This window comes from Trichoderma citrinoviride, assembly GCF_003025115.1.
Source record: "Trichoderma citrinoviride strain TUCIM 6016 unplaced genomic scaffold BBK36scaffold_8, whole genome shotgun sequence".
Taxonomy (NCBI): Eukaryota; Fungi; Ascomycota; class Sordariomycetes; order Hypocreales; family Hypocreaceae; genus Trichoderma; species Trichoderma citrinoviride.
The window spans coordinates 75866-89046 of NW_020194716.1; the positions used below are offsets into that span (position 1 = coordinate 75866).

Below are 13181 nucleotides of genomic sequence, written 5' to 3' on the forward strand. Positions count from 1 at the left end.
GGCCAAGCCATTGGGGCCTTGTCTGATATTATGGGAAAAGCTCGGAATGGGTGCAAGAAAGCTTGGGGGTATCCTGACTTTATCAATGTTCGAACAGCTCTGCACAGTTATATATGCGTTCGTATGATCATTCACAATGTTGAGCAAATAAAGTAAATGAAATCTTTTCTCTCGTTTCATCCGACGCGTATCACTCCCCTTCCTAAAGACAGGCTGACTAGGACCCTCGTAACAAAGTCCATCTCTGGCGGGCGTTACTGTGTCCATTGCCTCTCAATATTGATAACAAGCGAAGAGATGAATAGGCTGCATGGAGTCCTTGGCAGAAGTACCAGTCGACTTCGCTCAAGAGAAGCAGTTCAATAATCTCACAGACACCATCCAAGGATACCCCAATGGTCCATCCAGAGAGCAGCATTATGCTCGTCGATTTCCGTCAGGATTTCTCCCAAAAGCAGTCTCGCGATGTATTTCAGAGACTGAGGAACCACTCCATCTCCCAGACAGTCATTCACATATTGTATGACCTCAATCAGGATTGCGAACGTTAGCGACTAGGCTGCGATGAGTGTCACAAGTACCTTTTCCATGATCTGCTCGGAGTTCTCTCTGGCTCAACTCCAATCAATCGTCCGACTGTCAGTGGGAAGTCAATCTCAATTTTCTCATCTGAGAAGAACCGCAAACTGCGTTCTGCATCTTCAAAAACCTGAGTCGGTCTTCCACCTCCTGTTTGGCAGCAGCCTTCAGAATCTTTTCAAGGCCCATACTAACCTTCTTCTTCTCTTGGTGTTTCTGAGAGCCGCTCTAATTGGTGGACGAGTTTAGGCCACGCAGCATGGACGATCAGAGGTATGTTTCGCAGATCGCGCAGTAGTACGCCGAACTTGATGGTTCCTGTATCTCTCCATCAATAGCTTGCGTTTTGTTAGTAGTCATTCTGGGTATAGATATTGTATGGAAGAGTGGTTATAAATACCGAAGCTTGTTACTAATGCGGTGCGACAAAGAGCCTGGCTGAAATTCCTTACGAGAGAAGTAAGGCTCCCGATGCGTCAGTCAACAGCCAAGCGGAGATAAGTTGGAGCCATTTTCGGCCAGAACACTGAGAAGTTAGAGAATAAGTTAGTTGGAAAGTTGTCTTCGCTTGAGGGCGTGGCCTAGATGCATCGGGCTTTGCTACGTACCAAGTATGGGACATTTTGGTTCGATACGAGTCTCATTCATCCCAGAAGATGATCTCTCGTCGAGGTAGTCAAAAGGGAACGGTCACTGATGAGAAAGGCAAAGGTAGTAGCGATCTCTCGAATTCGAGCGCAGTGTTGCAGATCAGGACGAAAGGTATGACGAGGAGAGGTACCACTTTCGGAAAATTCAGAAACTTATAGTCCAGCTGATTAGGTTGTGCTCTTACAAGGTGCCAAGGTGGCAAGACAACCAGTGCTGCTGGTTCAATGGCACGAGAGTGGCCTCAAAATGGCACTGCGGGAGACTTGGGAATAAGGTACTGTATGCCCATGTCAACAACTACCGACACAAAGCAGAAAATATCCGTCTAATGATAATCAGGGTAACGTTTAGTGCTCCACAGTCTCCTCAGTATGTGGCCAATAAATCTCAGGTGGATGGAGGGATAGAATTTGATACTGTTAAACGGCGGAAGAGGGATTCGTCGGTGTTTACTGAAGGGTAAAAACGTGGAGCAAGTTTGAGAGAACGCAACTGTTGACGTAAGAGGAGGCGGTTAATCAACCGTGAAGTTCTCACAGCCGACATTGGCCTTGATATGAAACGCCTGTCGCCATGCTCTGGAAGAGGTGCTGTATCTGAAGCCCTCTGGATGTTGGTGAATTTTCGAAAGTCGAATACATACCACTGCCTATATCAGCTATCATCCCTTATGTTTCCGGTGTACAAATAGGGCTATCGCACTTGTTCATTTGCTAAAGGGATACGCGCTCTGGTTTCGCCTGACAGTTGACGATAAAACCGTGACTAGAAAGAGACCCTATCATGTCTCGTTGGCATTCAGCAGGAATGAGCAACTCAATGCTTCTTGAACACAGTCGCTGCAAATAGATGCATCAATGAGCTTTACTCACCGATGTCGCATATTGCAACTCAAGCCCTTTTCCATCGGTCTGGATAGTGAAAGCGGAACAGAGCATGAGGAGCGTATCCAGAAGCATTGCGTTGACTGTTTAAGAATACGAGAACAGAATACGGGTATTGTGATGTACTGGCATCAATAGCGTGCCCAAGAGCCGATATGAGGACCATTATACATTTCGGTCCGCTGTCCAGTTTTATCCGCCGTCTGTGGTTATATCGTGCTTCTCGGGCGTGACCAATGCTCTGTGCCTGCTTGATGGTGTTCCGTTCTCGGTGCTTCGTCCTCAGTCAAACTGCGTCTGCCTCTCATGCAGCTTCGGCCTAAGCGACTGCTGCATGTGAACAATCCGGTAATATCTCGTCTCAGCGGGTTTGAAAATTCTACCTACGTCTGTCACCTTTTATGTGGCACGCAATTTGAAGTTGAAGCTCGTGAGCGCATGCAGTGTGGCGTCAATTGATAACATGCATGCTGTGGCTGGTGATGGCTGATTCAGCAATGTGCCACAGACAGGTAAGGTACGCAGTTCTTGCCCACCGATCTGAAACTTCAACCTACCTCTAGAGGTAGGTGATCATGACAAGATTTCTCCTCACCTGCATGCCGCCTCACAGAATTTCGGGGCTCTTGTCCGGCTACTTGTTGGGTTTGCCATGCACGCAACCCCCCAACCGATAGCATCATGGATATGTCGTTCGGTGATGACTTCTACTCCGACCCCGCCAACTTCTTCAATGCCCTGGGTCGTCCCGTGCCGAAAATGCCCTCCGCAGCTGAGGTTCGCAGTACGGCCCGGAAGAAAGCAGCCGCGATTTTCGCCAATTACGAGCTGCTGAACCAGATTCTCCTGAGGCATGAATCCACCATCCGGAAAAGATGGACCAAGAAAGGCCGACAGCAAAGGCTCAAGATCCTGATGAAAGCATGGCCTGGAATGGCGACCCAGCATCGCCCCGATTACGAAGTCTTCAAAAGAGCAAAATCTCAGCCGCTGCAGCGCGCGCCCAAGCAGGTCAAAGACAGCTTCATGTGGCCGTACATTAACCAGGAAGACTTATCGCAGACACAGCCGCTTCTTCTGTTGCTCAACGCCAGAGCTCGTAACCATCCTTCCAGCTTTGCCGCCGCGGATCTTGAAGCCATGCACCTGGGCATCGTTACCGAGGCCATTGAGCGCATCTTTCTGAACGAGTATACCATGATACTACATGGAGTGACCGTTGCCAAGGAATACGGCAAACTTCTCGCGTGGGACGATCATCCGGATGCCTTCGACTGGATGCATACCCAGAAGCAGTTCAATCCCAGCGACGGCCTCATCGTTCTCGAGGCTCAGGACAGGCTCATGGAGTTTCTCGTCGACTGTTGCCGGGACGTACTTCACGATATTTCTCATGACCAACTGATTAGCGAAGCGTACGCTATCCAGCCGGAGCCGCCTCTACAGCTTGGGGATGAAGCACGTGGGTTCGAGTCGCTGGCTTCAATGGCCGCCGAAGCTCCTTACCGAGCCCCGGCTCAACTGGATCTCGGTCGAATTGAATCGTTGCTCTCTGCAAAGACTCGCGCAGCAGAAGATCACCTATGGGCTCTACGCGAAGACCCCGCATACTTTCGACAATATGTCCTAGATGCACGAGAGCATCGACTAGAAATGATCAAGGATGAGCTCAATAATACTCATCCGACATTGATACCAGGTCGTGAGGGACTCTTCCGAGCCCGCGTTGTCGGAGAAATCCTTTTTGAAGCATACCTTGAGCTCGAATTCTATTCGGAACTCCACCACCAAGCCCAAAATCTGGTGTTTCTGCAGAAAAAGTACGAGGCAGCAATTTCGCCGTTAAAGGATCTTCCCGAGGAATATCTGAACGCCCTTTTGACTTTCCACCACTTCCTCAACCAAGCAGTCAAAGGGCCCTTGGATCAGCTCAAGGTAGCTGTACCGGCGAGTCCCCCGATGCGAAAGTTTTTCGTTCGTAGGCCGCCCGAGGATGCCAGTTCTTCGAAAATGGCCATTACATCAAGCGGGCTCAAGAAGACAACCCTCGAGAGTCAACTTCTTTACTTGCTTCAAACGCTGTGGGAAAACGACCATAACCTCTTTCTCCTTCGGTTATCATGTGCAGTGGATGAGCTGGAGCGTCTCTTGCTGACCGAGCCAACGACGGGTGACCTCATCTCCAGTAACGTGGCTCGCCTCATCGGCAATCTCTCCATCGTGTCCCAAGTCATACATCAGCTGGAGATCTATCAGCCGTGGGCCCGGAACTTTGAAGATGCATTCCTGGGGGTCAAGGCCGAGATTCAACAAGAATTTGCCACCAAAAGCGAACCATGGGGTCAGATAATGGCGGCACTGAGAGATACAAAGCTGGCCGCGGTGGCGAGACTTGCGGAGCCGCTTCTGAGGAACTTCAATTATCCCATTGACAAGCGGCGCACGAAGGAGAACGTGGAGAAGCTACGTCAAGCCGAGCGAGATCTCGATCTATTCTGGGCCGAAGTAGACCGTGTCATGCGGCCTGCTTCCAGCAAACTGCAAGATACTGCTGTTCAGAAGCTCTTTACGCAAGCATCTTCTTCGTTGCAACGCACACCGGAATGGGTCGATCAGCCAACACCGCTGAACGTTGCCGCGACTGCTCATGTCGAACAACCACTCTCGCCCCTCTACTTTGATCTTTGGAACGGACGCGCAGAAGACCAGACAAAGAGCAGCAGTGCCCATACGACGCCCGCTAGGGCCAAGATCAAGACTAGAGGCACAGCAGATCGACAAACTGAATCATCACATAGTGCTGAGCCCACGCATGGAGAAGAAGTGGAAACCCCCAAGCCCTGCATCAAAGTCGACAGCCGAGCTTTCAAGGTTTTCCGTACTCTGTTCTTCAACTCGGATATCACCTCTACTCCTGGAGAGGTTCCTTGGAATGATTTCGTGCACGCCTTGACTTCTGTTGGCTTCGCCGCGCAGAAACTTTATGGATCAGTCTGGCAATTCTCCCCTTCTGGACTTGACGTCGAAGCAAGCATTCAATTTCACGAACCGCATCCGCGAGGCAAGATCCCGTTCATGGTAGCGAGGCGCCACGGCCGAAGACTTGCTAGAAACTACGGCTGGGCTGGAGACATGTTTGTCCTGAATAAGTAGATCTATATTCTTTCATTACTAGGTAGCTGGGTTTCAGCTGTGCTTCGAGCATTTGACTGTTTCTTTCGGGGTGTTGGACTTGAACAAGCCGATATCTCCATCCAAAATGTGTACAGGTGGCCTTCCTATATCCTCAGTGGATTTTATCCAGAGTTGCCTATATAATATAATGATGTTCGAGCAAGAAGCCTGCACTCACTCCTCTACGCCCCAGGATAACGGCCGCCGTGCACCGGACTCTCGTCAAACTTGACATAGCCTTTTCCCTTAACGAACGTCGCATGCCAGGGCCCCTGGCCGCTTTCCTCCGCCAGCTTCACATAATAGTCACCATGAGCCTCAGCATCAAGTTTGTCATAGGCGGGCTCTCCATTTGGCTCACGCTCGTCAGTATAATAAAACCTGTGTATGTGATGAGCATATTCCCTGGATCCATAGCATAATACACTTACTTGTAGCCAGAGTCTTTGTAAACTTCCGCTAGGTAATGTATCATGTGAGCCGTTGCTGATTTCCCCATGCCGAAGGAGAGAAGGGGCTCCAAAGTCATGATGTTCAGCTTGTTTCCGGTATAGATGAAGGTCCTGGGCGCATCTGGTGGCAGGTCTGCAAAGCCCTTGACTGCAAGTTGCGCCGCTACGTATGCAGAAAAAGTGTTGACATGAGCATCTGTGATAATGCTCGACAAGGGCTGTTCAAACCCTTGGGGGCACAGAACGAGAGCTGGGGAAAACATGGACACCTCAGCCTGCGATCTATGTTCTGGTGAGCGGTAGACTTTGCATACCATTATATACGACGACACTGGGAGTCCCCAGTTCGTCCCTGACACGAGCGAAAACACCTTCGACAATGCGAGCATCTGATAGATCGGCCTTGATGGAAAGGTAGTCGTTGGCGGCACCGGCGTCACCGGAGCGAGAGACGACGGCCACTTTATAGCCGCGAGCGGCAAAGGCAGAAGCTACAGCAGCTCCAACTCGAGGTCCATAGCCAAAGACGAGAGCTATCTTGGCGGCCATGTTGCGGGGGCTGGATGTATGGTCAAGATTTGGATCCCAGGATGTTTCTCATTGATCATGAAGAACTCGGCTCAGATGTCTCGCATCATGCGGCAACGATTGCTGCCGCATTAAATAAAAGAGGTATTGTTTTCATGATTAGTCGCCTCTAAAGAACTAAATGAATGAGCTTGATGATTTATTGAGTAGCCGAGCTTACGTCGTATTTCTGGACCTATCACACTTTGAAGTTCATCAAAGTGAGATGAGCAAGTCCGCGGGAAAATAAGCACGACGGGAGAGTGCCTTAGTTGGCAACAGTAGGCACATTTATGTAGGTAGCCTAGTAAAAGCTGGACTCGAAACTATAGGGCTGTGTTTTTTGTACTATCTATAGAAGGAATTCGCTAATCTAAGCTGAAGGGGACGCCTCGTGCCACTCAGCTTATTCTCAGAAGTTCCCTTGTGCGTCAGCACAGGGACACTACCCGCGACGAAGCTGCCACCTACAGCAGACAGCAGATAGGCAGAAGTATTCTCGATCATATCAGTACCGTCAATGACTGAAAGGGAAGGCCGACGTGGTTCAATCTTTGACCGCCTGGCCCTGCTCTCTGTCGCAGCTTTTGAAAGGATAAAACTCAGGCCATTCAAACCAGTGGCGTTCCTTAGCGGACACACTCGGCGTCATCCATAATCGGCGCCTACTACGTCCCATGCCATATCTTAGTAACTTCAAATTGTGTTCTTCGAGCAATCGTTTCAATCCAGGGACATCAAGTTCTTAACTAAGAGGCGAAGCTTGCTCGGAGGCACCAAAATCCTCTTAGCGTTCTCGATATGGGCAGTGAGAGACGTCACATTCGTATGACATTCGTCCTTTCTCGACTGTGAAAGAAGGAGTAGAGGCGAAAGCGAATGTCCGAAGAGCTGATTTGTCATGGGTTAGTCATGAAGATAAGCTGCTATTAGAGTCGGCTCGTTCCAGCTCACAGACGTATCCGTATGAGGCTTCTTGATGGTCAGTGGACGCTACGCTACATCCATTTAATGTATCGGAGTTCATTTGGTTAACGTCTTTAGTTTAGGTACCTGTCTTCCAGCTGTAAATAAGTAGTACAATTGCCAGAATACCTTTTCACATTCTTCATCGACCGCTTAAAGGCCCTGGAGAAGTTCCTCCAACCCACTCGTACTAACAATCCGTGTTTACAGACACTTACAACGGATATGAGACAATACTGAAGACACTTATGTACCATGGGTTATAGGTCAGCTAACCTACATGTACACACGCCTACAGCTTAGATCACCTTCGATCACTTTTTGCGTGTCGTTGACGGGCGGTTTCTGTATGCCTGTTTCATGAAAAACCATTGCTGCAAATTAATTTCTTCAATCACGTCACACTGGGCCCCCCATTTGCTACAAAATTGATCAACAGAAAATGTAAAGACAGACAATATTCCATGTCCGCAATCAAAGCGGGCTTCGGCCTTTGTTAAACTTCATGTTGGTTTCGTCGGCAAAACATGCAGTGCACAGACCAGTGAAGCTTGAACCTTCCGCAAGAGAGAAGAGGAGGCGCTTCGCAGCCAGAGTTTGACTGCGTAACTTGATGGAAATGCTCCGACAAGAGACGACGGAAGAAGACAAACAAAATACTCATCACCAAGCTCGAATAAATGAGTCAACCGCTCAAAGTGTGCTATCGTACAAGCGCACGTGACTATACCCCCTGTCAGTAAAGCCGTTCCGAGAGGGCGCATTAATCACTACTTTTACAACACAACATACGTGGGCGTCATTCACAGAATCGATAGACAGGGCTTCATCTCAAATGACAGGTCACGTAGCTTCATTCGACTCCGTACCGGAATGGCTGGTGCAGCTGTTGGCTGCCGAGCTGCCATATTCTCTGCCCTTGTTGCGCCGATTACAATCGACAAAGTTCAAGCACGGCACCTCTCCCCATGCGCGTGTTGTCTTTGTCCATGACGCAGACTCCCCTTTGGACGAGCATCATGAGTTCGAGACATATACGGCGGCGTATCTGGACTTTTCCAGGCAGGAAACTCAAATGTACATCTACTCAACCTTAGAACACGGCCGCAACAAAGACGATGAGAGTCAAATGCAGCTGTATGAGCAGCAGCTGGAAAAATTGGTATCAGAAGTCGTCCTCTTGCGCGAAGAATACGGCCAAAAACTGCTATTCACGAATCCGGACCGAATTTTGGTTGGGTCCCTGAATTCGAAAGTACGCTCCATCTTGGAGAAGTTCGACGGCGTTGTCGAACCTCGGCCAACAGGAGTCTATGATAAATGGCTCATAAGGAGGGATGAGCTGCCGCTCCTGGACGAAAGCCTCCCTTCTGGCATGTACTGGGATAGTGCCTCGCTCGAAGATTGCCAGATTATCGTATCCCGGACTGATATCCCACGAACTGCGTTCGTCCAACTCCAGATTTCAAACCACGCATCTATCCTTGGTCAATCGGCACTGCTCGATTGGCTAGGTCCCACACAGCTCAGGAACTAATCGGTATTACCGCAGGGAGATACTTGTAAACCTTCCGAATCTGATGATCAAAAGAGACGATGGGACCCCGATAGCATGGGCATTGCTAGGGACAGATGGCAGTCTTGTCAGCGTCCACTGCGAAGCAAGTACCAGCACGGATGGGACATTCGGCCCTGACAATATTGAGTGTCGAGAAGACAGACTAACATGTAGAACACACTACTAGGAGCCTTATAGGCGACGGGGCTTAGCGAAGAAACTTGCCACGAAACTTTTACGGGAAAAGTCTCCCCAGTTCGGAGATGATGGCTGGCTATGTGCTGATGTTAGCCCGTCAAACGAGAGCAGCAGAGCCATGTGCAAGTCTCTCAACGGCAAGCCAGATTGGCTCGTTTCTTGGTGAGAAGCTCTCGATATCCTGAACCTCGCCTGTCAACGTTCGCTGACACTGTTTCTGACCCTGCTCAGGATCTGTCTGGTCCTGAGTGGCACGGGGGTTCCAGCAAGTTCTACTAGGAATGACAGTGGGACGGACCGGACGGGAAATTAAGAGCCGCAAATAGAGCGAGATAGGCGACTGAAAATCACTGCCCTTGTCGGACGTTGTCGAGAGGCCTGTTTGCTTCATACTCGCTGGGTTTATAGAGCTGAGTACGGAGTAGATCGGAACCAGATTTGGTAGAGATAGAAAAATAGACAAAGGACTGCAGATGATGGCTCCATGTCGTTTCACCTTCTTGTGTGATTTGTATTGCTCTGTGCCTGTTGGAAGTCTCCAAGAAAGAGCCGGGATCTCAACACCGACAAATCGGCAATTTTCCATTATCGGTTAATTCACTTCAGATTTACTGAACAGAAAATCATTGACTCATGGACTCAGTTGGTTGTAACCCTATGGACAGCATCAGCATTGTTAAAATGAAGCCTCCCTAAAAGTCTGAGCAGCATCGACTTCCCCCTTGGATGTAAACACCGGGGTTGTTTTCCCTGGCCGTCCAGTAAATTCCCACATGCCCCATGCTCCATGCTCCATATACATGTATGGGTGTGCGTAATCATTATTTTGTAAGCCGGTTGGGAACTACTTTTTAGAGTTGTAGTGCTAAGACCTTATATCCCACTGGATCGGACGAAACATCCATGCAAAGCGCTAATACAGTCCGATTCTACACTCCCCCCTAGTCTCGTTCGGCCCCTATCTAAGCAAGAGAGACATCAGAACAGGTTTGACAACCTCGCAGATGCCGCTATAGGAATAAGGCGCCGGCTGTTGCCTCGAGATGACATCCCTGAACAACGTTCTAGCCATCTTCCAAACGACATGGCCTTCCTGTCGGATATCCTTCAAAGAAATAGAAAGACGCGACATGACGGAGGGGTGACTTCTCCAACTTGCAAGTATGAATCATGACTGCCTATCCGTACTTCGTGCCTGTAGTTTGTCAAGGACTCTATGCCCTTCAAACGGCTCCGAGGCACTAGGCAGCGCAACTGGGCTGACGAAATTTAACCATAAAGCAGAAGCCGCGGATCATGCAATGCAGAACATGAGGGATAACTTCCTGATTGAGACACCCTGATCCATGTCAGTGTCACATCGTGAGTAGAACTACAAACCGATGAGCGGCTCCATCAAGTTTGCTAATGGCCTGAGACGTTAAGCCGGATCCTGGGGGACTGGCATCAGCACCCTCTTTGCGGTATGTATCTGAATCCAATCCCAGGCACGGCAGTAAAATTTTACCGCCGGTGGGATGAATTACCGGCTCGATCAATGGGATAGCGTTCATGATTCAAGCCCCATGGTTCAAGTCCCCATAGGGTCAAGCGAACAAGGGGAAAACGCCCCGATGAGGTTGCATTCCTTTCACTCCATCCATGTACAAGGCACGCACGCCAGACTACATAATACTACGTGGAACCATGATGATCATGGCCCTACTTCGGTGGGTAGGTGGTACCTTCTTCGTCTTCTTCTGGAACTTCAACTCAATTTACTGTGGCTATCTATGTTGCTTATACGAGAACCGCATGGGTGATCAACCCCGTCCTTGCACCATCATCGGATGAAGAACCTATCCAGGTATCGTTGGCAGCTCTCAATGTCGGCTCCCACGTAGCCAATGTACATGTCAGGTCGAACCAGGACTGCAAAGGAATCGTTCGGCTCGGCCCAGTCCGCCGTGAACGTGTTCGCCTTGGAAGTGGCCACGCCCTCGGCCCTTGCCGATGACGGCAGGACGTTGAATAGAACGGCAACGTCCTCGTAGGCAAGCACCTGTTCGGGATGGTTTCCAATGGCTAACATTAGATACTTGCCATAAGTGACCTGGGAGTAGAGCCAGACGTCGCCATCTACCTCGAGCTTTGACAAAACCACGTCTGGGCAGCGTTTACCGGCCCTCCAGAATCCGTGCTCTGACTCTTGCACCGCAGGTGATTCCATGCCGTCGTAGGCGACGCCCATTCCTATTGGCCATCGTGTTAGCCAGCCATTGCCCATCTTCATTGTTTGGCCCACCAAGGCCCGTGATACGGGGTGTGTGTGCCCATGCTTCATCGGGAGGGTGGGCGAACAACCACCATCATCCATGGAAGAATTTGATTGACTTTGACGGAGAAATTGACTGACCTGTGATGTATCCCGCGTTCTTTTCGATTGTGCCAACATATTGCTTGGCTGTGTGAACGGTATCACGGACCAGCGCGGCAGCAACGTCAATGACCCCCTGGGCAGTCTGTCTGCGCTCAATGTCGTAGCTTTGGAGGAGGATCTTCCCTGCGCCCTTCTGAAGACGCGAGCCCGAGGTCTGATTCATGACAAGGGCCAGACGCCAGGCAAGACTAAAGGCATCGGCAATGCCAGTGTTCAAGCCTTGACCCCCGTTGACTGAGTGGACGTGGGCAGCGTCCCCGGCCAAGAACACGCGGCCCGCGCCATCCTTGGAGATGAAAGAGCTTGCTATTCGCTCCTTGACTGAACCACAATCTTGTTAGCTCCGTTGACTCCTAGCACTTTTTGATACTGTCCCTTTTTGGTTTTGCCAGAAAAGAAATGGACGAGGACTTATGTCGAGCTAGCGAGGTATCATGCGACCTCCCCAGGCAAGCGGCGCGCATACCAGACCTGGAGCAGAGGGCATTGTAAAGGATTGACAAGTAGGACAAATACTGAACAAGGGAATAGCTAGCAAAGAAAGCAAAGGGAAGGGTGAGTAAAGGAAATCCACTTACCATCAAAAGTGCTATACCATTCAGTCTTGATAAACTCGGTGCGGTATGGAGCCAAGTGCTTCTTGATAGACTCCTCAGCGCGCTTTTGCGTCACCTCTCCTTCAAGGAGCACATAGAAACGACAAAGACCCCTCTCTCGCGGAATCCAAGACACTCTAGACTGGCCGTTCAACTGGAAAGTAATGATTTCGGGGCATGTGGGGAAGTCCGTGTTGATGAAGGTATCAAGCACCGCCCACAGCATCTCCGGCTTGGTTCCGGTAAAGGTCGCTCCTATGGCTGCTCGTACTGTCGACTTGGCTCCGTCTGCTCCAAGGGCATACTTGGAGCGGACTGTACGGCCGCTCTTTGTCACCAGTTCGACAAAGTCGTCTGTCTCGAGCAGAGTCTCCACTTGCTCCCCGTAATGGATCAACCCATCCAGACGATTGCTTAAGACCTTCTCAATGACTGGTTGTCCGATCATCAAGAAGTTCTTGTGAAGCGTGTGTTCAAGGCTGACCCACCACTTGTTCTGGCGAGAGATGAAATCTCCGTCTCCAAATGTCGAACTCGCTACACAAAGTAAGCCCGAAGCACAAACGATTCGAGAGCCAGGTGTTCACGTACTGTTGCACTTCAAACCCAATGGAAGCAGTTCATCAAGGATGCCAACAACCGCCAGATATTGCTGCGTTCTGGCGTTGAGGGCATCTGCTCGTCCAAGATCTAGACTTTGGGGTTTGGCGTCTGCAAATTGGCCAATATTAGCCTGCATTCATTCATCCGTCAGTATTCCCGCGGGTGGCAGTACCTAAAATGCTGATGGAAACACCAAGTCGATGCAAAAGCAAGCCGGTGAGCAAGCCAGTAGGGCCTCCTATAACAGACCAATTTCGTTAGCAATAGAATATCAACCCGTTTATTATGGATGGGACGTGTATGCTGCAACATGCCTCCAACGATGGCTACGTCAACCTCTTCGACTTTGCTGTCTGATCCAGACATGTTGTAGAGTTTGACAAGATTTTCTCAGGGTCCGTTCTCTTGGAGGTATGTCCTGGAGGAAAAGCGAAGAACAGAACAATGATGGGATGTAGTCACAGGATTCTAGAGCTTCCTTGGGATTCAGTTACCTATTATCACATACCGAGGACGGTGATACTCCAACCTAAG

The 13181-nt window shown here is 49.9% G+C and overlaps 4 protein-coding genes across 4 annotated transcripts; 2 read left to right on the forward strand and 2 right to left on the reverse strand.

The window, feature by feature from the left end:
* Positions 1-2795: 2795 nt before the first annotated feature.
* Positions 2796-5267, forward strand: BBK36DRAFT_1159666 (hypothetical protein; the record flags this gene model as incomplete). The annotated part of the gene is made up of 1 exon (XM_024894222.1): positions 2796-5267. One exon carries the CDS (start codon positions 2796-2798, stop codon positions 5265-5267), a length of 2472 nt encoding a protein of 823 aa, XP_024748837.1.
* Positions 5268-5470: 203 nt separating this feature from the next.
* BBK36DRAFT_1169231 (NAD(P)-binding protein) lies at positions 5471-6289 on the reverse strand (the record flags this gene model as incomplete). Its single annotated transcript, XM_024895284.1, has 3 exons — positions 5471-5650; positions 5743-5969; positions 6055-6289. The coding sequence occupies 3 exons, from the start codon at positions 6287-6289 to the stop codon at positions 5471-5473; spliced, it is 642 nt and encodes a 213-aa protein (XP_024748838.1).
* A 1819-nt stretch (positions 6290-8108) lies between these two features.
* On the forward strand, positions 8109-9342 carry BBK36DRAFT_1201911 (hypothetical protein; the record flags this gene model as incomplete). The annotated part of the gene is made up of 4 exons (XM_024897191.1): positions 8109-8719; positions 8826-8934; positions 9019-9191; positions 9261-9342. 4 exons carry the CDS (start codon positions 8109-8111, stop codon positions 9340-9342), a joined length of 975 nt encoding a protein of 324 aa, XP_024748839.1.
* Positions 9343-10851: 1509 nt separating this feature from the next.
* On the reverse strand, positions 10852-13013 carry BBK36DRAFT_1141478 (hypothetical protein; the record flags this gene model as incomplete). The annotated part of the gene is made up of 5 exons (XM_024893447.1): positions 10852-11261; positions 11425-11769; positions 12027-12581; positions 12636-12734; positions 12944-13013. 5 exons carry the CDS (start codon positions 13011-13013, stop codon positions 10852-10854), a joined length of 1479 nt encoding a protein of 492 aa, XP_024748840.1.
* Between the last annotated feature and the right edge of the window lie 168 nt (positions 13014-13181).